This window comes from Echeneis naucrates, chromosome 4 (genome assembly GCF_900963305.1).
Source record: "Echeneis naucrates chromosome 4, fEcheNa1.1, whole genome shotgun sequence".
Taxonomy (NCBI): domain Eukaryota; kingdom Metazoa; phylum Chordata; class Actinopteri; order Carangiformes; family Echeneidae; genus Echeneis; species Echeneis naucrates.
In genome coordinates this window covers 20,646,192-20,670,442 of record NC_042514.1, presented here as the reverse complement: position 1 = coordinate 20,670,442, position 24,251 = coordinate 20,646,192, and the positions used below count along the sequence as shown (strand labels likewise).

At 45.2% G+C, this 24,251-nt stretch overlaps 3 protein-coding genes across 6 annotated transcripts; 2 read left to right on the top strand and 1 right to left on the bottom strand.

The window, feature by feature from the left end:
* The first annotated feature begins 64 nt into the window (after positions 1-64).
* c4h19orf25 (chromosome 4 C19orf25 homolog) lies at positions 65-4,287 on the top strand. The gene is made up of 3 exons (XM_029499713.1): positions 65-234; positions 672-844; positions 1,087-4,287. Exons 2-3 carry the CDS (start codon positions 703-705, stop codon positions 1,266-1,268), a joined length of 324 nt encoding a protein of 107 aa, XP_029355573.1. The 5' UTR covers positions 65-234; positions 672-702; the 3' UTR covers positions 1,269-4,287.
* A 313-nt stretch (positions 4,288-4,600) lies between these two features.
* On the bottom strand, positions 4,601-23,009 carry apc2 (APC regulator of WNT signaling pathway 2). Its single transcript, XM_029500225.1, has 19 exons — positions 22,869-23,009; positions 21,607-21,697; positions 20,994-21,241; positions 20,887-20,909; positions 20,583-20,691; positions 20,328-20,441; positions 19,537-19,611; positions 18,803-18,976; positions 13,185-13,289; positions 12,343-12,751; positions 12,062-12,160; positions 11,848-11,987; positions 11,318-11,512; positions 10,669-10,883; positions 8,549-10,151; positions 7,642-8,497; positions 5,719-7,593; positions 5,510-5,597; positions 4,601-5,210 (listed from the first exon to the last, which is right to left on the bottom strand). The coding sequence occupies exons 1-19, from the start codon at positions 23,007-23,009 to the stop codon at positions 4,601-4,603; spliced, it is 7,170 nt and encodes a 2,389-aa protein (XP_029356085.1).
* On the top strand, positions 16,665-22,257 carry LOC115042329 (tripartite motif-containing protein 16-like protein). 4 transcript variants are annotated; one of them, XM_029500480.1, is made up of 6 exons: positions 16,665-16,762; positions 17,477-18,302; positions 18,396-18,489; positions 18,576-18,613; positions 18,693-21,093; positions 21,568-22,257. In XM_029500480.1, the coding sequence occupies exons 2-5, from the start codon at positions 17,507-17,509 to the stop codon at positions 19,250-19,252; spliced, it is 1,488 nt and encodes a 495-aa protein (XP_029356340.1). In that variant the 5' UTR covers positions 16,665-16,762; positions 17,477-17,506; the 3' UTR covers positions 19,253-21,093; positions 21,568-22,257. The 4 variants fall into 4 exon arrangements, with proteins under 4 accessions (XP_029356340.1, XP_029356339.1, XP_029356336.1 ...); XM_029500479.1 differs by having other exon boundaries at positions 17,477-18,489; positions 18,693-20,687; positions 20,901-21,093; XM_029500476.1 differs by having other exon boundaries at positions 17,477-18,489.
* Positions 23,010-24,251: the final 1,242 nt, after the last annotated feature.

Genomic DNA, 24,251 nt, shown 5'->3' with positions numbered 1-24,251 from the left:
GCGTGGCTTCCCAGCGTGGACGTACTGACGTAGCATGACACGTCGATGCGTCGTGACGTGACGCATCAACCGGTTGTGTTGTCGCTGACGAGTCTTTGGTTTTCAGTCCGACCTGGTTCTCTGTCCGCTTGTCCGCGTCCAGTCCGGATCCAGTCCTGGTCTATCCCGGGTCCAGTGAGCACTGACAGGCCGAACTCCAGCTCCGTAGCACCGGGACGCTTCCACGAAGAGCTGGTAAGATGAAACGAGTCACAACATGGCGCCGAACTTTACTTAGCAGTTCGCTCAATTAAAATAAAATCAACCTCATAGCGACCGGCTTCAGTTTTTACGGTTAACATCGACTTCCTGTGAATGGTCAGAACTGTCTAATGAATTCGGGTAAAAAGAAAGACTGCCTGGGCTGAAAAGACAAATGTTTATGTGGAGGAAAAGCAGAAACCTGCTAAAGACAACTAACAACGATACGATTCAGAAGCCCAGATCAGTGAGCTCACACACATCTCATCTTAATTCACAGAGAAATCAACCGAAGTCCCTGCTGGACATCAGTGACATCAGTCAGTGTGTCCCTGTAGGACGTCAATGATAGATGTATCTTAAATTCACGACAATCGGTTTAAACTCTGACCTTTTATTTTCTTATTATCTGGTCGTGGTTTGCATCCCAGATCGTGAAAGTTTATCTGGGTCTTCAAGACAATGAATATCATCTCTAAGAACAAAAAGCGGGTGGTACTGCCCAGCCGTCCAGAGCCCCCTACTGTGGACCAGATCTTGGAGGACATCGACAGAGCCGGTCCCAATGATCCGGTCTTCAGCATCCTGGAGCTGACGGGACAAGGTGAGTAGTTTCCTGCTTGTCTGTCCTTTAGTTTTCCACCTGTCTCTCCTGTAGTTCTCCCTGTGTCTGTGCTGTAGTTTATCTCCTTTCTGTCCTGCAGTTTCCTGCCTGTCTGTCCTTTGGTTTTCCACCTGTCTCTCCTGTAGTTCTCCTTCTGTCTGTGCTGTAGTTAAACTCCTTTCTGTCCCGTAGTTTCCTGCCTCTCTGCCCTGTAGTTCACCTCGTTTCATTTCCCTGCTCAGACCAGTCCCAGTCCTCGGTCTCTGAAGTGGACCTGAAGTTTCAGCAGTGTCGTCGGTACCTGGAGCTGAACGAGCAGCTACAAGAAGCCCGGAGTCGACTGCTGCATCAGAGGGAGCAGCTTAAGTTGGCCGGAGAGCAGCTGGACAGAGATGTGGCAAAGGTCAATAGTCAACCACTTTGACTGTCACCAACTCTTCTTCTGTGTCCACTGCTGAGTCCTGAAGGCTCAGCTCGTCCTGTTCCTGGTGTTGCTGCCGACCCAGAGCTGGGCTGCCTGAGTCTGTCAGGGTTGGTTGTTTCTGATGAAGAAACGGTGAAGGATCAACTTTTTATATTTACTGAAGACGACCCTTCTCTGTAACCCCTCCCTGTCACTGGTGTTTGGGGATTTGGCTGAAGTGAAGCATATCCTCTTGCTGTTTATTTTATCTGATTATCTGACAACAACATCAGGTTTGTCTTCAGTGTCTTCAAGCTGAATGTCCAAGAAAACCTGGAGACAGACAGAAACCAGTAACTCAAGATGGACGCTGCCTCTCTGACATCATCATTTCTGAAGCTCCATTGTCATCATTGTGGCAGCACCTGATGATGCCCCCTAACGCTCAGCTAGTCCAAATATGGTCAAAGAGATGGAGCTCAGAGTCCCAGAGGAAACGGTGTCCTCAGGCTGCAGATAATGAGCCTTCATTGCTAACAGACCAAAAAGAACAGGTCAAAGGTCAACAAAGCAGTTTGCTGAAACATCACTTTTATTGGATGAAAACACGAATGACACGTTTCTTTCATTTCTCCAATTTCACACCACCATGTGACCTCATTCACAATGAAAGACCTGGGACATGATCCAGACTCTGTGTGTGCCTCGTTCAATATCCAGAATAATTCAACCTCAAATCTGGACCCTTTCCCTGATTGGACCTGTTCCCAGTCTGGTGTGAACGACTTGTCCACCATGAGGACCTCTTGATGGAGCTGAATTTCATCTCTTTGTTGAACCTTGGAGAGGCTCCACCCACAAAATGTGTCCACTATTAAATGATTAAGCGGAAATTTTAGAAATTCACATTTGAACTACAGGTATGGGATTCAGAAAAGGACAAAATGGTTTTGAGTTTGTGAAATGATGCGTCTCCAGCCTGTGGTTTCTCATCACTGGTTGGATAACAGTGTAAAAATAAAATATTTCAGGATGTTTTCGTGCTTTAGGATAATTCATGCTAACATTTTTCACCTGAAGACATAAAGTCCAAATCTGCAAACACAAACTGAGTCTAGTCCTTAAAATACGCTCATTGATCCAATCTGTTGATTACTGATGTGATTCATTTACTGATCAGTTTCAAATGGTTTGTCATTAGAAGAGTGAATCTTTAAATCACAGATGAGCCAATGATATCAAAGTTTCCCATTAGAAAACACAAACATTCCTGCTGGACCAAAACAGTTATTTTAAAATAATGATTTTCAGATTAATTGTTTCCAAACAAATGGCTTTCTGTTGATTAAAGTCATTCAGTCTTGTGATTTATTCTTGTGCTCAGGCTTGAATTTATGATGATTAGCCACAGGCTTTCAAAGTCATCTTTTCACAGGCTGATTTATTGTTTGAGCTTAGAAACTCAGTGACTCTGATATTTAATACTTTAAACTGAGACATGAAAGGTTTGACTTCAGAAGCTACTCAAGTTTTAATTCCTACTCAGAACATGCTTTGGAAATACAAGAGAGGGTAACAGTAAATACAGAACCTGGTGTTTCTGGACAAACAGCCCTCCCACTCTGGTCCAGTCTCTGCTGCGTTTCACCTTTGAGCACATGGAGGAGTGATGGTCCAACTACAGGAAATATTCATTGTCTTAATGCTGGCTTCTTCTCACTACTGTTACAGCAACACAGTTAAGCAGATATTAACACGTTTATAAAGACTTCCAGAGAGAAACTTCATCATCCAATCAAATCAGTTTTTCATTTCCTAACAGGAAACGGCAGACAATCTGAATCTAGTCGCAAACACAAACATGTCATTGCATTCAATTAGCAGAGGAAAGCTGTAGCTTTGCTTGTCTACGCTGACACTTTATAGCGTTATACAATAATACACATGGCAAGTGATGCTCTTTCAGGCCTAAAGTTTTTTACTGCTGAACATTGACGTCATCCAGTATCATAAAGACACAGTCCATGAATATATTAGCATGCAGTCAGTTTCCTCTGCCCACCAGGAAGCTTCAGGGATTCTGTATATCTGCATGTTATTTACAACACTGGTTAAGAGGCAAAGCACAGGAGCGGGAGATGGGAACCAGACTCATCAGTGGGAAAAGGATGTCTGCTGGTCAGACCTTTGATAAACCATTCCCTCATATTTCATTTCAGTGTGTTCATTACATTCCTGCCAGGAATGATGGGCGATATCACTACATTTACTGAGATAAAATATTCCGCTAAAATTTCTTCATGTATTATATTTGATTAATGACTGTAATGAATAATAATTATAAAATTCATTTCGGTTGAGGATGTAAATAATACCATGTGACCTTATTTATATATATCATGTCTGCAATTATTTAGAATCTACTGAATGGAGCTCTTCGAACGATCATTTAATCATCCCTTTTGTTTCTCACCTGTGAAATAATTTGTAGCTCTGCAGAACTCCAGGTCTTTGAAGCTTCTTTTGTATTTTGGACACTTTTTTTTTTCCTACTTCCTAGTCAAATAATCAGTTTCTATCCAGTTTCAGCAAGCCAACATTGTGTTTGATGAGCAAAACCCAGAGTTGTTCCACAGAGCTCAGTCCAAGATCAAAATCAAACTGTCTAAAACCTACAGCTCAAGTGTGGAGGAGACAGGGACAAATGAAATAAAGTGATAATATTCATATGAAGGGATGTTTATCAAAAAATGTACCACCATCCTCCCCGGGCTCTGTTTGTACAGGAAAGGCTAATAGTAAGTCATATTCAGGAGAGTGATGAGGCAAAGATGGACTGAATGTAAAAATAGTTTACATGTCGGAGCATTTGTGTCCTGTGTGAAAGTCAACAGTCTGCCACAATTTGTACCTTTTCAGGTAAAAGTCCAGCTGAGATTTCATTCAGTAGTTTGCATAATATTGTTCTTTTTATCGATTCTGATTGATGGTGATTAATGTGCTGAAATCAAGTTCATTGTCTTTTTGTTTTCACTTCTACCAGGCAACGGTTATTCTACAAATACAAAAAAGTACAAAAAGACCCACTTCTTTTTCATGAGAGATTTTCTCTGAAGTGCATCTGCAGTTATTGGTGGTCTGTTCAGGTCAGACTTGTCTCAATGCATACACCCAACCCTGCATGATGGAAGCTGTGATCAACTGTTCAGAAAAGAAAACTTGAATGCAGTGAATGGGGTAAGTGAAGGGCCAATACCCGAGGTAAAGGGACCAGCACACTTCTCGTTTGTCCACCTGAGTGCTGAGTTTCATCCATAAACACAGTGGAGTCATCCAGGGATCATCTAAAATTCCTAGGACTCACTTTTTCCCCCTGACTTCTCGTGGATTGCGGCTGCTTGGCTCTGTGTGTCTTGCAGACAGCAGGCCATGGGGCTTGGGATGTAGTTGAATGGGGTGACTCGGGCAGCCTTGCTGGGGGAGCCTTGGCGGAAATGGACGACCCCACCCACGTGGCTGTCCGATGTGCCTGTGGAGACGTTGCTGTGGCTCCTCGGAGAACCATCTGAATCCCCGTCCTGCAAGTTACTCCTGGGGGCAGCACTTATCTTCCTGAGGAGGGTGAGTGGGGCCACTTCCTCGGAGATCACTGGAGCTGTTTCCACCCTGGGGGAGGTGCTCGAGTTAGTCTTATTATTGGTGAAGTCTTCGGTCTGGACTGTTGCATCACTTGTCTTGCGAGATGCAAGGAGAATGGTTGGCAGTTTTCCTGGAAGAGCTGGTGGCTTTGGCTTTTCCCCATCAGGAGAAGGCACCAGAGGTAATGCGTTGGCTGGCAAAGTGCTTTTCAAGATCTGAGGAACATCTTCATCCCTGATCCTTCTCCAGGTGACTCTGTCATTCAGCCGAGATGCAGATTTTTGCCCTTTCTTCTTTGTATCGTCCTCGCTCTTTGCTCTCCCACTTGAGTCAGATGAAGAAGAGCGGAGAGAAGAGCGACTAGTCACTCGGCTCAATATGTTAATGCTTGGCGAAGAGGCGTGACGTTTAAAGGTATCTTTGTGTTGTTGCTGCTGGCCTGCAGAAACTCTGCCTGGCCCGTTTCGTTGAGCCACTCTGCATGGGCTTTCAGAGCTAGTTCTCCTGGCTGGGCGTCGTGCAGATAGATCCCTTTCACTGGAAATTGCTCTAGATAGGGCTGTAGTCTGCCTCTGAGGTCCAGTATCTGGCCTCGTGACTTGTCTTTGTCCCGGACCTTTTACTTGTGTCCTTCTCTGGGCTTGCACAGCTGCCTTAAGTTCCTGGCAGCGTGACGAGCAAAGAAAGACAGCGGAAGCTCCAGGAACTGCTCTGCGTGGAGATCCATTTTGAGATTCGGGCATTTTGCGTGGAGACCCATCACGTCTCAGGACCGTCTTAGATTCCTTAATGAAAGTCAGCTGTCTCAAGAATCCATTGCGATCAGACTCACCACAACTTGAGTGGACAGACGTCATTCTGACCAGGTCAAACCGATTGGCTGAGGCAACCCTTTTCCCATTGACCTGATTGGTTTGTCTGCTGGTTGTTTGGTTAGTGACCAGTGGGGACAGAGGCCTGGGCTGCCTGCCTGAACTTTGCATAAAGGGGATTCGGACAGGTGACTTCTGGGTTTTAGGTGGTGGCGACTTTTCATTCTGATTCACAACTGGAGAGCGTCCTTTTCTTTCAGGGGGACTGCTCGCTGGTGGGCTGCTAGCTGGAGTGGGATTCTTCTTCTGGGCGGGTTTATTGGTCTGTAGTGTTATCTTCTTCTGTGACTGTTTGGATGGCGTGGAGCTTTGTGATGATCCAGAGGAGGAACTTTTTGGTATCCGTGGAGGTGGAGTGGAGCTCCTCTTTGGCAAAGACAGTTCAGTGTCTTGTGGTCGGCCTAATCTGTGAAGGCTCTTTGATCTGTGCTGAGCAAGATTCGGGTTCTTTGGAGCATCTGTCCTGGTTGGTAATTTTCTGGGAGGGGGCCTTTGAGATGGAGCAGTCTCTTTTTTTGGTGTGTAGATCACTGTCCTACCTCTGAAAACCACTGGTAAATTTGGAACTGGCTTGCGCTGTGCAAAGTCCAGAGGTTTATTTGCCTTTTTGTCTTTCGTAAACTTCCTTTCTTTGGGGGTAAAGCTGGACGTTGACATGAAAGACAGGACAGATTCGGTCTCTTCAGAGGATGGATCTTGAGACTTTGATGCCTGAAGCCCAGTGACAACACAATTGGCCCCTTCCTGTATGGCTCTCCATTCAACACTATTGAGGTCTGAGTCTTTGTCCCACGCCATTTCATCACTATCCATTTCCTCGTCCATCTTCCAATCATCACAGGCATTTTGCTTTTGTGTCTGACTATTGTCTGCTTTCTTCTTCCTGGCAGAAAGTTTCCTTCTCTGCTTGGGCATTGCAGATGTTATACATTTCTGAAGGAGGTCATCCTCAGAGTCCATACTGACAGAGCTCGGCGAGCTTTGCTCTTCGTATTGGCTGTGAATTGTCAGTGGCTTTGTCTGCTGCATCATATTCAGCGTTTTGTTGTGTCTGTTTTTGTGCCATATTTGCTGCGCTTTTGATTTATGATCCTCAAACTCTGCATCACTCAGTGAACTGAGGGAGGAGCTGAGGGAGTAACACGCCAGGGATTCATCTTTTATCAGGTTCTGTTTTATCCTGTGGAACCCTCTGGGTTTAGTTTGGGAATTGTCAATCCTGCCGATATTTGTCATGCTCTGGGAAAGAGTGTTCCTACTTGGTTCCCTGATCTGTTTTCTACTTGATCGCTTCACAACTTCATCAGTTTCGTTTTCATCATCATAGAAGCTGTTGCTGTGCTCTGACGAATGTGTCATTTGTTGAAAGATGGTGTTTCCTTTTCGTGATCCCACATTAAGGTTACACTCCCCACTCTGCTTTATGACGGGAAGTTCCAGTTTCCTGACAGATCCTTGACCTTGTCTCTTTCTTTGTTTATTAGGAGACTGATCACGATTTCTTTGGCTCGCCACCCTGTCAGCCACCTCTTTGCTCTGCATCAGGACCCTCTGAGTGGGAACGACGTGTTTGGTTATTCGATTTATTTGTACCTCAGATGGGTAGTTCATTCTGTTGTGTTTGTGGAAGTGGGAGAAAATCCTCAAGTCTTCGATCCTCTTCGCCTCATCATCGAGCAGTTCTTGTTTGTTCATTCCCTTCGCTGTGCATTCTTTAGCCCCTCTGTCTTTCACCGGATACTGAAGTGTTTCATCGCTCAGCGAAGTTGTACTGGAGAAGTTAACAGGCGTACCTTCTGCAGAATCAGTGAAAGATGAATCATCAAATTTGAGGTCTTTTTGTGGGATAACAATTCTCCTTCCAGAACACATTTGAGTCTTGCCATTCGGCAGCATCATGTACACGGGGAGATGTATTGGTTTTCGGATCTGGGAATTGAGAATATGAGGGGGGATCGTGGTCATCAGGGAAGGTCTCACTTTTCTGAATTTGGAGGGCATTGCTGAATTGATGCATTCCTTCAGTATTTCTATGTCATCGTCTGAGTTTCCCTCACTGTATCTTTCCCCGTGATCAAGTCCTTGCTCATCCTCGTCAGGGAAAGGGAGATTTTTGTCATTTTGCTGAAGCAGCGGGGTCAATTTCAGCTCCACATCTTTCTGTATGTAATGTTCATGAAGAGGCAAAGCACTTAAGCTTGAAGCACAAGAGAAGTTCTCAGTTGGCTTTTCCACGGTGAAGTAGATCATTGTGTCCAGGTCTTGTGGAAGGTTAAACCTGTCCTTGGAGTCAGCAATATCCATGAACTTTCGCAGACTGCTTTCCCATTGGCCTGCCACTCCTGTGTTCTGGGTCTCTGCTACGTTTGGCTCAATGCAGCATGGAGTCTTACTTCGGCTTGGAGGCATTGTCTGCCCTGGGCTGTCAGGAAGATCGCTGGGACTTATTGTTCCATCAATCATCTCACTGCATGGATCACTTTGAATTGAACTGGCAATGGAGGGAGACTCAAAGCTACCAAGGGAGCTGACGGAACTGCAGCGACTCATGACCAGCGGAGTCTCGTGGATGTAATTCTCGGATGAACTCGATGGAGATCTGTCTTCTAGTATGGCTGGTGAAGCTCCTCTAAGGAACACCTTCTCCCTTTTGGCAGGACAGGGAATTTCAATAGGATCCGTCTCTTTGCTTGGGAAAGTCTTTGAGTCAGTCAAGAGCAGCTGACTGTCGCTCAGATCCTCCAAGGTCTCGTCCTCTTCAGCTATTTTCACCACTTCTCCATCCTCAACTTCAATTATTTCTAAAGATGAGTCACTTTCCAGCTCATTTTCACTTTGTCCATCTAGTGCTCCTTCTCCGGAAGACAGGGAAGACAGGGAACTGCAGCGGGAGAAGCAGATTGGGGTGTTCTCCACTGAGTATTTCTGCACTGTTTCCATCGTGCCAATTGTTGGACTTTTGGTGGCAGCCATGGGTGAAAACTTTGTAATGCTCCCCCCAGTCAACACAGTTGGTACCCATGCTTGCCTTCTCATTGCTTGGGCCGCCTGGACATTAATGGCTGTCTTTGCCACACCAAATTTGGCAACGCTTTGAATGAGAGGAACTTGTTGATAAGAGGGAGACAGTTTAATTGACGTCATGCTGACATCAGAGGAGACTTTAGTGGACACACTGACAGGAGTTTGGACGGGTTGATCCTGGTTTTTCTCTGTGTCTGTGTTGCTCAGCTCGAGATTTTTCACAACTTTGTTGTCCATAGAATCCCTTTCTGGAATATGTTGCTCGACAGTTTCATTCAGGACAGCAGGTCCTGCATTTACATAATTTTGATGAGCCAACTTCAGATCCAGCTGGTTAGGTCGTTGCTGCATCATTAAGGCTCTTGGAGAAGGTCGCATCTGATCTTTGCTGTCACAGCAGCCATCACTCGTGCTGCCACTGTTAAGGCTGTCTGTTGACACACTGGTTTGGGTGGTTTTGAGGCGCAGGAGGGCATGGGCTCGACTAAGCCGCTCTCTGTGGGCCAGACTGCTTGTATCAGAGAGACGGCAGGGGGAGCATGATTTTGCTCGGGCTTCGTTGAGTTCATCCAATCCGTAAGGCCAATCTGCCAGGTGATCCTCAGAGCTGAGACTCAAACTGTCCTCCGAGGATGTATGCATAGTGATGTCCTCCACTAGCCTGTCAATCTTGGCGACTGTGTTGGTGATCTTTTTTGCAAGTTTTTCTGCAGCAGCAGATACCATGTCATCAGGCGGCGCATGTCTCTTCTCAACCATCTGATGTGTCTCTATGTCCCGCTCAGGTTCGTTGTCCCTCTTGCGTGGCTGGTTCTGCAGGAAGTTGGAGTTGGTGAGGAACATGGACAGCATAGAGAAGCTACCAGTGTCCAGGCTGCTGGAAACATTGGGGGCTTCATCATCATCGAAACAACCAGAATCAGAAGCATAATCCTTTGCCAGACTCTCAATGTGTCGCAGTGGCTTGTTGAGGGTTATGTGCTTGGGGCTCTGTTTCTCAAGGGTATCAAACGTCTCTGCAAGGTGTTTGGCATCCAGCTCTGCCTCCAGGGCCTTCTGTTTCCTCATGTAGAGCGAGGGCATGCAGGAGCCCGGGGATACGACTGCAGCGTCTTTATATTTCAGAGGTCGGTTGGTGAGGAGGTTCCTCAAAGCTGCAGCACTGCCCATGGCAATCATCTTGTGCTTGGAATGGATGAGGTTGCGCAGCATGCTAACGGCCCCGAGGTCCCATAGCAGTTCCTGGTCTTTTGGACTTCGGGCTGAAAGGTTCCAGAGAGTTCCGCAGGCATTGCTCACAATGGTTAGACTGTGGGAGCGCAGGTGCTGCAGCAGCGTCTGCAGGCAATTATGGTCCCTGAGAATTTGTCTGGAAAGAAAGAAACAGCATATTAAAAAAACAAACACTTCCAGCTGTCTGATTGTTTATTGTTAGTTAAAGACTCATAGAGATTTGGACCATTTTATGACAAATCACAGATATTATGTCTCATTTTCCTTCATCTCTGGTGTTTTTCCTTCCTCCCTGTTAGTAAATTCCTCACATCTCGTGAGTGCCTGTTAATTCATATTGATAAGTATTTGACAAGTGTGCTCTAACTCTTATTTATTTTCAATAATATGAGATATATCGGTTATAACAACAACCAATATTTAAACTTTTACCTGTTTAATATTTACATTTAATCAGAAAAGAGTTGGTTTTTTGTTTTGTTTTGTTTTGTTTTTTTTTATGTAGGTCGATACTTTGAAAACCTGAAATGGATCAGATTTACTTTAGAAATAAAACTCCACCTCAGATTCATTTCAGTAACCTGGAGATCTGGTTAAAAGCTGCAGAAGAATCTTGTTCATGAACCTCAAGTGAAGCTGTGAAGTGAACCTACCTATAGTCTTCCCGTGTGGCAACAAGACTCGACACGTTTCGGAGGATCCCTCCTCCGCTCTCAATGATGGCAAGCGAGTTGGTTTGACATCGATATGTCAGTGTACTGACCAGGAAGCCCAGAGCGCCATCAACCGAGCAGATAGCGACCTTGTTGTCAATGCTGTGAGCCGACAGGTTCCACAGGGCACTCAGTAGACTCTTTAAGGTCGACTCCTGCACAACCAGTAACAAATGCACAACCGTTTCATTCTGGCTGACTCACTAACTTTACAAACATAAATGTCAACTTTACACAAACGTTCAGTGTTTCTGACTCAAACAACTTTTACTGAGTGTCAATTGTTCAGATCATTATTAATGTGTATGTGTGCTCAGGACAGAGCTGAGGTTAAGTTAGCTTAGCATCAAGGTTTCGATAAGCCAGTGCACCGACAGAGATGACCTACTTTTGGTCTCCAGTCCAGACAGACAGACAGACAGAATGTCATTTGTGTTTGTGCACATGATTTTAATGAGTGAATGGAAATAAAACTGCTGTGTCTGATTCATAGATCAGGAGTTCAACATTTTCCATGAGATTGAACATGAACATAAACCAGTTTTGTCTCCATTCTTCTGATAGACTCCAGTCAGTTTGGAGTCAGTACCTTGGTAGCCTGGAGGGCGCAGGTCATGAGTGCAGACACACAGCCAATGTCTCGCAGGACTCTCTTGCTGTTGATATCAGCCCTCCAGGAGAGATTCCTCAGGATGCTGGAGACCACCTGGTGGAGCTCCTCGCTGTCTGAGCCCAGCTGGGCCACCAGGGCCTGGAGGCAGCTCTTCTTGGAGCACAGTGTTGCCTTGAGGACCAACAGGACATGGGTCAATTCACAGGACAGTAAGGAATAACATAAGTAAAGGCATGTTGCATCAACAGGAAGTCATCTCTAACTAAAGCACAAGAAAAGGTCCAACTGAATCCTGATGCTAGAGGTTCATTCGGTCTCAGTCAATCACAGCATTCTACAGGTGATTAATTTCATTAAAGATATGAGCAGTAAATTCTCAACAGACAATCCCTTAGTAGTTGATTCATCAGATATTTGCTTTCAAACAGAATCTTTTTTTATCCATTTGTGGGATCTGATCTTGGTCCCTGGTCCCTGTAGGACTAACAGCAGCTCCTGGTCTGTACCTTGTTGACCACATCTCCAAATGTGAGGTTTGTCAGTGCCATCCCAGCGTATCGCCGCAAAGCCATGTTGATAGGGTCATTCTGCATCCCATACATGTCCTGGTCCAGGTGGATCAGATCCGCCACCACCTGCAGACCACCTGGAAGACCAAAGAAACACTCAGCGACCCCCAAAGGTTCAGGGGCATGATGGGAGAGTTTGACCGTCACAAACCTAATTCATTCATGGCCCGGCGGTACTCCTCCTCGAAGGACAGCTTCATGATGGCGCAGATTGCCTGACAGATCTGAGGGTCTGCAGGCTCAGGAATGTCTGCAGGGAAGGAAACAAGGGAGGAGACAGCAGTAAGTCCTCTGAACTAGATATGGAAGTGTAAGGGTGACGTCAGTGCAACAGTGCAGAGCAACAGCAAGCTTTTAATCAGCGTTAAAAGCTGCCCAGCTGCTGCTTCTTTAAACAAGATGGAAGTATTTCTGTTCTGGTCTCTGACTCACCGGTGGTCTTGGTGCCCCCGGGTGAAGGGGTTCCAGTGTGGTTCTCAATCCAGTCCCAGCCACTGTCACAGTGAGTCCGGATCTGCTCCAACATGTGCAGGACCCTCATCTCCCGGCGGGCCTGGCCTTCGTCCTGCTGGGAGTAGATGATGTTGTGGAGGGCAGCGCTGGCCCTGGACTTGGCCTCTCGGCTGCAGCCAGCCGCTGTCCCGCCGCCACCCGCCATCTCACCGGGGCCACCTGCACCATCTGGAGCCTCGTGCAGGATCTGGACTAGCAGAGGGACACAGCCAGATTTCCTCATTGCAATGCAGCTGTCCTGGGAGCTGGACAGGGCCAGGAGAGTCCGGGACATCTCCTCCTTGTCTCTGTTGGCAAGCATGGACAGCAACCAGAAGACCATCTCCACCTGCGGACGGAAACATCAGCTATGTCCAATTCTCATCTGCATTCAGTTTCAATCCCGGAACAACAAACAAACAAACAAATTCCTGTCCCGAACCCAACAGAATAACCTCAGTTCCATGATCTCATAAATCTAATTTTGTCGCTTACTGTTTTCTGAATTATATTTTTGAAAAAAGTAAATGAAATGAACTCTAAATGTTTTTTTTCTCCTTCATCCTCCTAGAATCATCATCATGTTGTTCCCTAATGAAGCGACCTGACAATCCCATCAACACTGTCATTACTGTTACCGACAGTGGAAGCTCCGCCTCCTTCAAATGTAAGCAACTTCCTGTCTGGGAACCTAAGACAGTGTGTAGGTCGGTGAGGTCATATGATGACTTTTTGATGTTTGAGTTGTTAAAAGGATGCTGATGATGAACACGTGCGGTTACCTTGCTGCCTCCGTCTGTTCCTGTTTCTGTTCCTGCAGCAGCAGCTGATGATGATGACATGTTGTTCTCTGGCTCTCCAGCAGGAGGCTTCTCAGCTCCAGACAGCTGGGGAAGGAGGAGGAAGAGGAAAATGTCTTTGTTTATCGGGGATGAAGATGATCAAAGGCCCCTATCACGAAGCTGGATTTCAGCTTCGCCGGGTAACTTCCGGGTTAACCTCGGGTTTTCAGTCTCAGGAAGTTGGTTTACCCTCTGCCCGGTAAGTTGCCACGGTATCTTATATGGAATGGCTACCCTGCCTGAAGTTCAGGATAAGGTCTCAGCAGGTATAAGATCGCCTCCTGACCAGTCAGGTCTCTTGGAAAATGGCCTGCCCGTTGGTGTGTGCGATAGAACCGGGAGAGGAGCTCTGAAGACAGAGAGGGAAAATGTCCTGACCGAGTTAACTGGTTTGATTTTCTGGACAAGGTAAAAGCCCAAGTCCACTTTGCTCCACTGGGGTTGGAACTTTAGCTTTTTCCCAGCATTGTTCTTAACTGCTGGCAGCTGCAACTGTGTTACTTTTTGGTTGAACAATTAATTTACAATATTCATATTTTGTTAATATTATAGTTTCCTCCATTATGAAATATGCAGCTCTTTGTATCTCCTCCATGGTCCGATTGGTCTAATGCTTCAGACCTCACCTATTTTATGTGAATGCACACAACATTGGGTTCAATTAGAGAATTGATAACTGGCTTTGCTTATTGAGATTGTAAATGTCTGGATAAATGAACCCAGATCACGAAAAGAGATCCCAGGTATGTTAATCCATTGACGTGATTCAGGCCTCAGATGTTGCTTCTTTATTTGTTTTGTGCCTGAATATCGTTACATATCCGACATTACAATTAGTAAAAATAAAAAAATGAGAGATGAAAACAAATGAATTTCTAGATGCCTCATAAACTCAGTGTTTTTAATTGAACATTATATTGAGATTGAAGTTTTAATAATTAATATGAACTTTTAACATTTGATAGTTCATATGTTTACTATTGTTAATATTTATTGGGTATTATTCTGTTTTCCCCTGAATGATAAAAATAGAATCATTGAAAATATTTTGCAACAAAACCTGATGGAAATTTCACAGCCTGTTAATCCCCCCCCACCACACACACACACACACACACACACACAAAGAAACACACTTCATTTGGATTCAGACTGAAATCCTCGGAGAGTTCTATCAAAAGCTTTTATCACCCCGTCTCCATCCTGTCACCATGGCAACACCTACGAGAGCGGTGTGTGTGTGTGTCTTTGTGTGAGCCAAAGACAGTCTGCAGACCAAGAGGCAAGAGTGTGTGTGTGTGTGCGCGTTCATCCATGTATGTATGTGTGTGTGTGTGTGTTGTACAGACTGAATCTGTGGCTCTGATCCAACCCTCCTCCATTAAACACAAACACAACCCGCTGCAACATGACCACAAAATGGACGACAGTGAATCAGGATGAACACTGCAGCCCCCCCAAATACACAAGCACACACACACACACACTTATTTACACAAACTGCACCGATAGTCCTGATCCTCCATTACAAACACATTCTCATTCCTCAGTGGCCTGATTCTTCTGAAACAAACTGCAGCTTCCTGAACACTGACGGTGACACTGATTTGAATCTCAGATCGTTTGGTGTGTCATTACATTCTTACACTATACAATAACATAGATTGTACACATTACTATCCTATAATGTGTGAGACTATATTATATACCATATCTGTATACTATACTATACTAATTATTATTTTTACATTATAATTTTTTAAAATCTTTATCCCTGCCTGCACTTTTAGATATTTTTATATATTATATATTTTATGACATTTCTGTCATTTCAGTAAGGATAGCATTTCTTTAAGTTTGTTATAACATAGAGTACTATGCTAATTTTATATGCAATATTATATATTACTATACTATGGCCTTATTTATGTCTTTACATTTTTGTCTTATAATACCATGAATATATATACCTTTTATTTTAATAAACAAACATTTACTATACTATATTTTACTATTTACTACGCTTATGACAGCATTATACTGCACATGACACTACTCTACAACACTTATTTAAATATGATATATTTATAAGATAATATGTTATTCTGTCTTTTTGTATTCCATCCTGGCTGTCTTAAAGCTCCAAAGCAGAATATTAATCCACTCATGCTGAACAGCTGGAGGTCACAATGACTTTAAATTATTTAATGATTTTTTATGTAAGTTGATGAAATAAAAAGGACCCTAACCCTGAAGAAATATTAAGGTGACAAACAAATTAAGACTAGTCTTGGATAATCATGGACGTTGCTTTGCCTTTATCCCATGGACTTCTGAACTGCTGACAACACAAATGAATGTGTTTTTGTGTGTTTGTGCATACGTACATGCATGTGGTTTTTTCTGATCATATTTCTGGACACTGGACACTTTCTGGACACCAACCAGCGTTCTCATATCTGTTTCATCAAACAGAAAATTACACGTAGAAGAAACGTCCTGTTTTTGGTTAATACACAGAATGGGGACCGTGTGAAAGATACACACACTGAGTAACTATCGCACAACGAGAGAGTCCAGTTTTCATTCTCTGGATGTTTTCATGACTCTGCTTGTTATTCTCAGAGTGAAGTCAAGCAGGAAAAGGACGAACCCACTCGCTCTCTTCTGCGTGCCAACCCTGCAGCCTGGCAACAGCCAATCACAGCACAGCTCACGGATGTGGTTTCTCTGCACAGCAACGAGACTAGATTGAGATGGGGACAGAGATGGTCAGACGGTCTCTGATCCAAACAAGCCAGTTTATGAACCTAATCAGAGCCAGAAACTGGATTAACAAATTATTGGAAACTACTTTGAATAAATAGAATATATATGAATTAAAATTAACCAAATTATTATTTTGATTTTAAATTTAGTTTTCAACAGATAATTTGACTGGCAGTCTAGGTCAAAGGTAACAAGGCATTTTACCTGCTGGATAATAAATGAGCTCAGAATGAACAATGTTTTATTAAAACTAATTGATTATTAATGAGGTCACATGTCATCCCAAGCCAATCAGCACGAATCCCAGCTGGCGGTTTAACAAATTTATGTATTTGAGAAATGTCTCGTGAATATTTAATGAGTGATATTAAATCTGAATATTAAACATCACCACGTTATTCATGACAACAATTCCTCATTATTAAATCAGAAACAGTTCCTACTGTCTGACCCAGCGGGGGACGAGTTGGTCTGTCTGATCAGATCTAGTTTGTGGGAGTTCATGGAACATTTTGTAAGAAACATTAGATCTGAAGCCTGAGAGACCAGTTGAGCAGCTGTGATGAGACGTCAGCCAATCAAAAGCTCTGGTGGCCAACTCAAACAAGGAGTCAAACAGGTTGAACAAGAAACAAGTCAAGTTAAATGAAAGAATTTTGGGTGCACAGTGACGCAGACTCCAGCAGCTCTGGTCTGTCTGACACAGGACCACAACTTGGACCTGGACTCATTTAACTCCTGAAACAGCTGTGAGTATGTGACGCTGTAATTTTTGTGTGAATGACTTTAAACAAAGTCTGAGCAAGAACGGATCCAAATATGAGAACCTATCTAAGTCAAGAGGCCTGTATCACGAAGCTGGAGTTCAGCTTAGCGAGGTAACTTCAGGGTTAACCTTCAGTTTTCAGTCTCATGAAAGTGGTTTACTTTCTTTTGGGTATGTTGCCATGATAATTTTCGCAGAAATCCTAACCTGCCGGGAGCAGGTAAAGCTCAGACCAGGTAAAGACCAGTCAGGTCTCTTGGAAAATGGCCTGCCCGTTGGTGTGTGCGATAGAACCGGGAGAGGAGCTCTGAAGACAAAGAGAGAAAATGTCCTGACTGAGTTAACTGGTTTGATTTTCTGGACAAGGTAAAAGCCCAAGTCCACTTTGCTCCACTTGGCTTGGAACTGAAATAATGGGTAAGTGAAGCCCGATAATGAAAAGAGATCCTGTGGTAATGGTAATGGGATTCCAGCTTCATGATACAGGCCCCTGGTCCATCTAGATGTTTGAGTCATGTTTGAGTTCAACAAAGGATTTGAATGGTTGGATTTTATCATAATTATCAAAACATTAAAAATCGAAACAAAAAAATGTCATTTTTAATATTGACTGTGATTATTATGGAGCTATTTAAAGATGTTTCCAGGATTTGGGAAAGCCTCAGACTCTGTATCAATGTCACATTTTATTTTGAAGGGTTTGACTTCAAGCTAAAGCTAACAGGAAATGAATCTGAACATGAGTCCACCAGAGGAACCTTCACAGGATAAGTCTGAGTCACGTATCCATGACGACATCGGTGATGACAAGAATGTTGAAGATGAAGATGTGAAGGGGAGAGGCTTTCTGAAGACACAGCTGAGGCAGCGGAGGCTGATCAGTCCACTGAATCTTCTTAAAGAGGACTTCAGCCAGTTCAAAGAAGACGTGTTGAAAGTGTTCAGAGACAAAGAGACAAGGATGGACGATGAGGATCGTCTTTCAGTCAGTACCTTCAGTCTTCTAAGGGAGGATCTGAGCCAGTTTAAAGAGGACATGAGCAGCATATTCAGCATTGGCTCATCCCGGGACAAAGACCTCAAGTCCACAGACTCTCAGTGCAGTCAGCCGGCAGAGAGGACCACCAACCCTCTGAGTGTCCTCAAAGATGATCTTTCCAACATCTTCAGAAATGTTTTATCAAATGACGAAGACAACAATTGCCTTGCAAAGGAAGACTCCTTCAAAATGAATGTCCAGAAAGCTGGACAAACAGATGACACCTTTAGGAACCTGTTCAGACAAGATGAGAGAGACAAAGTAGAGGACGGTCTGGAAAGAAGACAAGCTGTTTCAGACAAGATTGAGGGCCAGATGACAGAGATGGAGGACAGCCAGAGAGAGAACACCATGAAAGACAAAGTGAAGGAAGCAGAGGACGGTGGAGTGGACATCAGGCTGTATGAGGAGGCATCACATCTCTCTGAGACACAACATGAGGACACAACATGTCCACACAAAATTCAGTCCAGACATTCATCAGGTATAAACACTGAGGATCTTAATGAAACAGAGGCAGCAGCATTTTGCAGACGGAGAGACAGACATAAGGAAGAATTGACCTGTTTCTCCACAGCTGCTTCCTGTGAGGAAGATGAGGAGAGAGAAGAAAAACCTTCCTGGGAGATCAATCGTTTCAGTCTGAGAGATGATGAAACAGACGACACACGGTGAGATGACCCACAGCACACGCCAAATCATCTCTCAATGGATGTTTCTATTTCCTGTTTGATTTCTTGCCTGTTCGCGCTTGCAGGGATCAGACGGGTGCAGACGTGTGGTGGGTGAAAAACTGTAAGATCAACCTTTCAGTTTTCACAGCGTTGTTACTTTTACTGCTCCACTATCTGACATAAATTCTTTGCCCCCTCAGTTGCCAGCTATTTGACCTTCGACCCCAATTCTGCCAACTATGAGCTACACCTGACAAACTGCAACAGGACAGCAACTCGAGTGTGGTCAGACCATCGGTCCTCAGGGCACCTGGAGCAGTTTGAATGCTGTCCACAGGTGGTCTGCAGGGAGGGGCTGCTGGACTCCGTGTACTGGGAGGTGGAGTGGAGTGCTGGCGTCGACATCGGCATCACCTCCAACAGTATCTCCAGACATGGAAAGCCAGCTGACTGCCTGCTGGGACACAACAAGTGGTCCTGGAGTCTGGAGTGCTCGGAGGGAAGTTACACACCGTGTCACAACAACAGGCGGTTCAGGTCCTCCTCACCTGAACCCTTTACCCACAGAGTCGGGGTCTACCTGAACTGGTCTGCTGGAGCTCTGTCCTTCTATTCTGTCTCTCCAGATGCCATGGTCCACCTTCACACCTTCACTTGCACCTTCACTGAGCCATTGTACCCGGGCTTCTGGATCTGGGCCTATGGCGGCTCCGTGTCACTGTGTCAGGTGGAGCTGGATTGGGAACGGCTGCTGCAGTGAAGCATGGAGACCAAGTGGACTCATACAGCAATGACCGAGTTGCATGTGGCTTTTTTGGTTGTCAGGTGGCTCTTTTTAAATGAACAGGGAGCGGGCGGAGTCAGATGCTGCCTCGATGGTGAAGGTGGAGCAGCTCAGTCTGTTCACAATGTTCACACAAATCAGCTGATCTGGACATTGAGATCTGTGAACTGAAGTCTGGCTGATGTTGAGAACACTGCAGCTCTCGAGCACATCTGCCTGTGTACATACATTGTGTGTTGCTGTGTGTTGTTGTGTCTGACCTGTAGCTGACTCTCTTGACTCCCTCGGGCCTCCTGCAGCTCCTTCTCCAGCTGCTCCAGACGAGCAACACGCATCTGCCACACACAGACACACACAGTTCAGACACATCCAGATGTGTTCCATCTCTGCCAGCTGCTGTCACATCTCACCAACAAACCTCTGATTAAAATATAAATGAATCCCCCTGGTGGGGCTGGCGGGCCAGGGGCCCTGCAGTGGACGGTTTGGTTCGGTCCACTGGACTTGTCTCCTGGCGTTTTTGTGGTGAGGGGTAGTTCCTGCCAGCACCACCTGCTTCCGTTCCCCTGTCCATCCTTCCACACCTTCTCTGTCCTTTATTCCCCCTCCCTGTATTCACTGAGGTGTAGCACTGCCACACAAAGGTCAACCCAATAAGGATCCACAGACTAGCTTCCAGCTGGTTATGTTCACACACACACTGAAATAAAATATTTAGCTGCAAGACTATAGCTGCATCAATCTCATATAATGTTGACACTCTGTGGTGTTAAACTATGAGGACAAATCCAGACCAAAAATGAATAGATTAAAAATTTATTAATATAATAAATTATTTGTTCTACTGTCATTTTAATAAGAAGAATTGTTATTAATATTCTATATTCTTCCCCCAATATTCAGATTGTTCTTAATAATTATGAGACACATGAGGACCCTGATGACAACAGATTTATTCTAACTTCATGTTTTTCACACTGCATTGTGACTTGACTGTCCCCTGATGACATAACCAGGAATGTCCAATCAGAAGCAGCAACCTGGGTCTCACCTGTGTCCTCTGGACGACCTCATCATTGGTTCCAAATCGTTCCTTCATCACAGCTCGGACACGCTGAGCCTCAAACTCCAGCTGCTGCCGTATCAGGTCCATCTGCAGGGAGAACTGGAAGACAGAGGACAGAGGTCAGAGGACAGCCAGGCTCAGGAATAAGGAAAATCAAACTACAAGTGAGGTCATGTGCCACATCGGAGGAAATCTATTGGCTGTCGGTGGATGAGAAGGTGATGATTCTTATGGGCTCACCGTCTCAATCCGAGGAAGATGAGCGAGTCTCTGGGATAAGTCGTCCAACTGACTGAAGTACCAGCAGCGTTCCCGCTCTTCCTGATCCATCTCCCCCAGGAGGAGGTTCCTACAAACACGCACACACACACAAACACAGGCGGACATGTGTTAAATAACTGAATTGAAGATGAACTGTCCCAGCTAATCAGTCATTTCCCATCAGCCCCCAAGCTTAGTGACATTAGACTGAATCTGAAACACCAGAGGTCATTTCCTGTCATAAACAGGAAGTGTACCTCAAACAGCAGCCACGTGAACTCACCTCTCCTTGTACAGCTTCTCCAGGTGATGGTCGTTCAGTCGTCCATCTGCTCCGCTAATCAAGGCAGTTTTTGGTGGGGCTCCGTCCAAGATGTGATGTGGCAGCATGACGCCGGCAGCCTCGCCCCCAGATGCCGTGCTCTGGCGGGATGAGGATCTGAGAGGACTCCTGGCCCTGCTGATCGTTGAAGAGGAGGAGGAGCAGGAGGTAGGAGGCAGAGCCAGACGGTCTTCTATCTCCGCCCCTCCGCCCACCCCTGCCACTCCCACACCTGGAAGCCCCGCCCCTCCCAGCAACCTCAGATTATGCTGCTGATGTTTGAGCTCATAGTAGTTGGTCAGGTCCATGTGCAGCTCTGAGGGAGGAGGAGAAGGGCAAAGAACCATCATTACCATCAGAAATCTGCTCAGTCGCCAGCTAAAACTCTGACTGATAATTCATTTGTTGCCACTTGAAAGAATCAATGTGGAAAAAACTGGCTCAAACCTGTAAACCTTTATTTTGAAATGTCCAATGTTCCTGGGTGAGTGTAACTGTGCGTGTCTGTGTCTGTAGGGGTTAATTTCCAGTCCAGACAAACAAATTAACATTAATGGGCTCTTTAACTGGATTGAGTCATAACAAGGTTGAGTCGATTGCAGCCAATCAGATTAGTGATTGAGTGAATTCATTTGCCTGTAGGTGGTGGTTGGTCCGAGGGGACTGGGGGCAGGTTCTGACCTTTCAGCTGGTGCAGAACGTCGCTCCTGCCTGACGATGCCAAAGTTCCTGCCTCCTGTTCCAGTTTACTCTGCAGCTGCTTCAACACCTCCTGGGGGTGGGGGGCAGATATACAATCAGACCAACCTGAAATGACCCAGCTGGGCTGGATCCAAGCCCGGGACCAGATCCATGAACTGAAGGATTCCAGAAAACCAAATACAGTCTTACTCCCTACATGCTGTCCTTTGGAGGTCAAAGGTTGATTCAGTGTCCATGTCCAAAGAATAAAATTTCAATAGAATGTCTCCATCTCCATCTGTGGGACTCACTGAGAACGAGATCCAGAGTCCAAAGAAACTGAAGCCAAAACCCAACGATACCCCAGTGATAAACCATCTGAGCTCAGCATTATAATCCAGCTGCCCTGGATTTCTGGACACGTGAGTGTGTGTCAGTGTGTGGATGCGTGTGGATGCGTGTGTTTACGTGTGTCAGATGGGATTTGTGCTCAGCAGCTCGACATCTTAGCCACATTTCTGTCACTCTCTTTTTTAATTTGCTACAATTTGTTTTTTAAAGACCATTCATCTTCTACTGCTTAACTTTCTAAGTAGGAGCCAATCCCAGCTCACACTGGGTGAGGGCGGGGTCACCCTGGACAGTAACTTGACCACTCCATCACAGGGTCAACACAGAGAGACAGACAGAGACCAACAACCACTCACACTCACACTCAGACCTACGGACAATTTATAGTCAGCAGTTAACCCAAATATGTCTTTGGACGGTGGGAGGAAACCCACGCAGGCAGGAGAACATGCAAACTCCATGCAGAAAGGACCCAGACTGGGCTGAGCTCTGAGCTCACAACCACCTTGCTGTGAGGCAACAGTACTAACCACTACGGCGCCATACTTCTCCAGTTTTCAAACTCATATTAAATACTTTAAAGAGCTGTGTCATTAGAAGAAACGTGACGACCATGAATATTTGGTTGATGATGTTGCTTTAAAACCATCAAATTTCAAATAAATCCTGTCAAATATATGAATGGACCTGATATCATTTTATATTATTTAATAAATTCATTGAAAGGAGTCTTAAATGGACAGGGGTGGGTCCTTCATCTTTCTACAGAAGCCCAGAGTCGACAAACCAAACACTTTCACAGCTTTATGAACAGAAGAAAATGTACACATTTGTAAGCTCAGATCATGAGATGACGATCATGTGGTTGAACAGGAACAAGCTGCATGTCCGGGTCTTGAGCCCAAACTGACCTTCATGCCAGAAGTCTCTGTCTCCAGTTTGGACAGGTGGTTGGAATTGTCCTCCAGTTCCCTCCTCAGGTGGGAATTCTCCTTCCGGAGCGCCTCCACCTGGTGGGCCAATTGGTCATAGGAAGCCACAGTGTTGGCCATCTTCACGCTCAGGAACGCCCCCTACAGGAAGACACAGACAGGATGGACACTACCTTTAGACCTTACTGACCTTCAAAGATCCATCCTAAGACAGAGGTCTTGGTGTGAGTGAAACAGGTTCGTGCTTCATTTGAAAAATGGAGGACAGGACGGCAGAGGGACAAATTGGGCTCGCCCCAGGACAAGTGTGAAGCAGCGTGATCTGTCAGATCTGGTTCCATCTGTGGATCGACTAGATGTTCAGTTCACTTGTTATATAACATGTTATCTAAGTTTGTCCTCTGGCTGTTTCAGTCCACAACCATCTGATACAGAGCCTCAGCATCAGCTCCACCCCCTGATGGCCTCAAGTCTGTGGTTCCAGATAGACCAGAAAAGGATTAAACCTCCACCCTTAACCAGTCCACCCTGGATCAGATGACCCTGAAGCAGAACATCATGGACAAAACAGAAGGAGAGACACTGCCTGTCTGTTTGTTTGTGGACGCTGTGGATAAAACTGGGTCCTGGCTCTGGGTCTGGTTCTCCTGACTCAGACTGTCCTTGTCCTCATCCTCTGCAGATCTGGAGTCAGTGCAGCAAATGTCACTGCTGCATTATAATGACGAGCAGAATCCCAGGGGATTGTGGGTAGGAGGAGGAGGGGGAAGCTGCAGGTCTGAGAGGAGAAACATGATCCAGAATCTGAGGCTGATTTCACTGATGAATGTGATTATGATATAATGTGAGATAATCAAATATCAGCTGTCAATCAAAGGGAGCAACAGCAGCATCCCCCACTCTGAAGCAACACACACACACACACACACACACAGTTCATGTCAGAGAAAATCCAAGTATACACAACAGACAAGAAAATCAATCTAAGCTCAAACATTATCTTAACTGTTAATAATCTACACACACACACAAACACACATGGATCTCTCTTATTCTCTAATGAGATGATACAAACTGAAAGGGAACCTGAGGAGGAGCAGGTGTACAGAGTAGAACCTGAGACCTGAGGACTGTACCACATGAGGTAAAGAAACCTCAGTCGCCGTGGAAACGGTTAATCTGTAAAATCACTGTGATGGCGATGTGTTCCCCACATGAAATGTCAGAAATGGTCCACTAAACCAAAACCTGACAACACTGAGCCAAAAATATACCGAAACAGAGCAAGCACAGAGCCAAAACAGAACCAACCAAAAGCTGACACCAAGCTGACCCTGAGACAACGCCGAGTCAGACAGTCCT